Source organism: Lepisosteus platostomus, chromosome 1 (assembly GCF_059453375.1).
Source record: "Lepisosteus platostomus isolate fLepPlt1 chromosome 1, fLepPlt1.hap1, whole genome shotgun sequence".
Taxonomy (NCBI): Eukaryota; Metazoa; Chordata; class Actinopteri; order Semionotiformes; family Lepisosteidae; genus Lepisosteus; species Lepisosteus platostomus.
In genome coordinates, this window is record NC_142611.1 from 41184749 (window position 1) to 41188304 (window position 3556).

The following is a 3556-nucleotide window of genomic DNA, read 5'->3' on the forward strand; positions in this document are numbered from 1 at the left end:
TTTCAGGAAAAATAACTGTCTTTTAAATTTAATTAGCTTTTTATGGATTTTAGAAGAGGTCGTTTAGAAGAGTCTGTTAAATTTAGTTGAACTTTTGAATAGTTTAATCTTTTCAGCTTTTTTTTTAATTCACCAAACGATTACGAAACATGCAACCGTGAAGATAACGATAAGTTTTAAATATCTGTCTGGGGTAACCAATTTAATCTAGCATTCCCTCTCTGTTACCCCACCCCCTTTATGAATGCACATCATTTCTGATTTTAATGGATCTCGTCAAAGGAAAAAATTCCCAATGATCCCTCCTCCAAGCCAGATAATTACCCTTAAATGACTGCAATGGCTTGTGTGTTTCCACGAGATTAGAGCCCCGGAGCTATCAATAAACTTTTCTCAGCAAGGGGCCAATCACATTAAGAGTAATGTTAATGAGTGTAATGTGAGACTGAGTAATGTTATGCAAGCAGTATATTCACGGGGTTATTATTATTATTATTATTATTATTATTATTATTATTATTATTATTGTTGTTGTTGTTGTTGTTGTTGTTGTTGATAATAATAATAATCTATTTTTTTTTCACATGGAGCATCAAATTCACGCTCCATTTCTGAACAGCGTCAACAAAAGCTGGTTTTGATTGTGTTTGTATATTAAAACAGGTCTTTAGCTACGAAATGTGTAACTTAATTGTTTACATTCCCCCAGCCCAATAACTCGTTGAAAGTCTTAGATGACAGCATGAACTGCCCTAAAAGCGAACGGCTGAATTCTGTCCCACCCCTCTTGGTGCTCATTGGATAACGTCCTCCGTCAGCCTCCCTTATAGTAAGGTCTTGCGACTGTGTTCAATAAACGTGACCATGTTTTAAATGCAGAAGGATCTCGCTCCTTTCCTGTGAGTTTGATTTCGCTTTGACCATTGACATTAGAACAGACTGACTCTGTATGGCCCCAAGTATTGATATGACTTCTTTAACGATTGACTTGAAAGCTGAAGAGACTTCACGCGCGGCTCTGAACAGAAGCGAAATGCAAACTAATCTGAATATGGCAGGCGAAGAGGAAACAGAGAAGCCTAAAGTTACTATCCTTCCATTTAGTGTTGAAGCTCTAATGGCAGATAAGAAACCCAGCAGAGATTTGACAGGTACCGAAGGAACATCTGTTGCAGGAACATCTCATACACTAAGTCAAAGAATGGGTACATTAAATAGTCCAGAGACCACGGTTTCCCCTTTGACCATCAACTCGCCGTTCTCAGTTGGAGGACTAATGAAAATGCAAGAGGATGCACTTGTCAAATCGGAGAGCCCGGAAAGGCAAGAGCGGAATTCTTGGATACAAAATCCACGGTTCTCTCCTCCGCCTTCAAGTAAGTTTCTTCTGCCTTTTCTTGTGTCTTGTCTTCTGATTTATATTCTTCTTTTTTTGTGGAAATCCCTTGATGTAAGCTTGTAATTTTAACCAAATATGTTTGTGGTTATATGCACGATATGTTTCTCACCTATGGTTGTTTTCTACCAAGGGGAGCGCACGTGCGATACTTCACTGCAATGAACGCTGGTGTTAAAAACAAGACAATTTCTATGTACTTGCAAGTGACCAGCCACTTTGAAATGGTTATCGAAAAGAGGTGCTTGGAGAAAACTATTTTTGAACCGTTATTTTTTTATAATTTATATTTTACAAATACAATATAATACAAGCTGAAGTCTATAAGTTCGAGAAACCTCAAAACGGTGTTTTGTGTTGCAAAAGTCCGAGTTTCTTTCCAGGAAAGCATTATAGACTGACTTAATCATTTATACAAACGGTCAAAATTAACAAGATGTGTAGTGTTTATACTTTGTCTTGAATCTGTATGAAAAACTAATTATTCGTGTTTGTGATTATTTTAGGAAGACTCAGCCCCCCTGCCTGTCCCTTGAGAAAGCACAAAACTAATAGGAAGCCCAGGACCCCTTTTACCACTTCTCAGCTTTTGGCGCTGGAGAGGAAATTCCGACAAAAGCAGTACCTGTCAATAGCTGAACGAGCAGAATTCTCCAGCTCGCTCAACCTGACAGAGACGCAAGTCAAAATCTGGTTCCAAAACAGAAGAGCGAAAGCAAAGAGGCTGCAAGAAGCAGAATTAGAGAAACTGAAAATGGCAGCCAAACCAATGTTGCCTCCGGCGTTTGGAATTTCCTTTCCACTTGGTACTCATGTCCCCACGTCCTACGCCGCATCGCATCCTTTTCAAAGACATTCGTTGCCGGTGTCTCCAGTTGGACTCTATGCAGCTCATGTTGGATATAGTATGTATCACCTGGCATGAACGACAGGCCCTCCATTGGTGACTTCGAATATACCTCCGGTAGCTTTTTTTTCCAACACCACAGTAACAGAAAAGTGCCACAAAAATTGTCATTCATATGTTTGACCAACGAGAACGAACTTTTCTTCAATGGGAGAAATGGGTACGACGGGTAGTGATTCTAGATTTTGCAAATGAATTGGTAAGGCCACGGTCAAAACATGCCATAAATCAAGTTTAAAAGAATTATTTTGAGAAGATCCTTGAACACATTTTACAGGTGTTCAGCTTCGTTTATTAAACTGATCACCACCGATACCTGAAGCCGTTTATACTGGCCTTTATTTTGTGATTCTTTTTTCCCCCACGTGTTTTATTTAAATAAGACGGGCGCATTATCAATATTCTATAGAAATATGCTCCACTTATAGTTAAAAATCCTGGTGTGGTCTGGATTTTCTGCGCCACTAAATTAAAACTCCGTGAACTCGGAGAAGCTATAGCAAGCGAAAGCTACTGTTTCGACGTTCAAAAGTAAAACAGTTTGGGGAGTGTGTTTCTAATGGCAGTTCATCAGTAGACGAATGCTCTTTATTGAAATCGCAAAACGAAAACTAGCAATTTAATTTAACAGCGCTGTCTGTTGTGTGTGTTATTGTTCCCTTTGAAAGGGATTTGTGTACTGTAATATACTGTATATTTGAAAAATATCATCATTTATATTATGACTATATTTGTTAAATAAATTAACAATAAAATGTTTATTCTTTTTCATTATGTGCTAGTCCGTCTTTATTGCATATGGTTGAGACAGGGGCTTCTAAGTTTAGAAATTATTCAACAAATGATTACACTTCATTAAAAACAAATACCAACAATAACTAACACTTTTCAGGAGTCAACACTGGAAAATAAAAGCACTGTGTCCCGGAATAATGACGGGGTAACCTACAGTCTCAGTGTATGGCGGAGAACCGTCCCTATTTTGCACATATGAGTTATATAAAAAAAAAAATCGGCTGTAAATAAACACTTTATTAGTATCAAGCGAGTGCAGCACGCTATTGTAATAAAACGAAGATTTGCACATACCATATTCAGCGAACTTTTTCATAACTAATGATTTAACTATAAAGAAAGGTTCTAATGTATTTGAACATTTACCCTGCTTTATGTTGGGTACAACGAAATTCAATTATATAAGAAGAAAGCAATGCAATGTTTCGGCTTTGGAGCTTGCACACCTGAAGTTTTTG

The 3556-nt window shown here is 37.7% G+C and overlaps 1 protein-coding gene across 2 annotated transcripts; it reads left to right on the forward strand.

Annotated features, from left to right (window-relative positions):
• Window positions 1–590: 590 nt before the first annotated feature.
• Window positions 591–3077, forward strand: msx1a (muscle segment homeobox 1a). 2 transcript variants are annotated; one of them, XR_015935878.1, is made up of 3 exons: window positions 591–1376; window positions 1903–2748; window positions 2804–3077. XR_015935878.1 is itself a non-coding variant. In XM_088628715.1 (2 exons), exons 1-2 carry the CDS (start codon window positions 950–952, stop codon window positions 2319–2321), a joined length of 846 nt encoding a protein of 281 aa, XP_088484841.1. In that variant the 5' UTR covers window positions 591–949; the 3' UTR covers window positions 2322–3077. The 2 variants fall into 2 exon arrangements, 1 of the variants encoding a protein (XP_088484841.1); XM_088628715.1 differs by having other exon boundaries at window positions 1903–3077.
• The last annotated feature ends 479 nt before the right edge of the window (window positions 3078–3556 follow it).

Bases quoted from the DNA above. Each gene is read 5' to 3' on its own strand.
- msx1a (XM_088628715.1), top strand. From the start codon at position 950: ATGGCCCCAAGTATTGATATGACTTCTTTAACGATTGACTTGAAAGCT. The intron at 1,377-1,902 runs GTAAGTTTCTTC...TGATTATTTTAG, and splicing joins GTTCTCTCCTCCGCCTTCAA to GAAGACTCAGCCCCCCTGCC.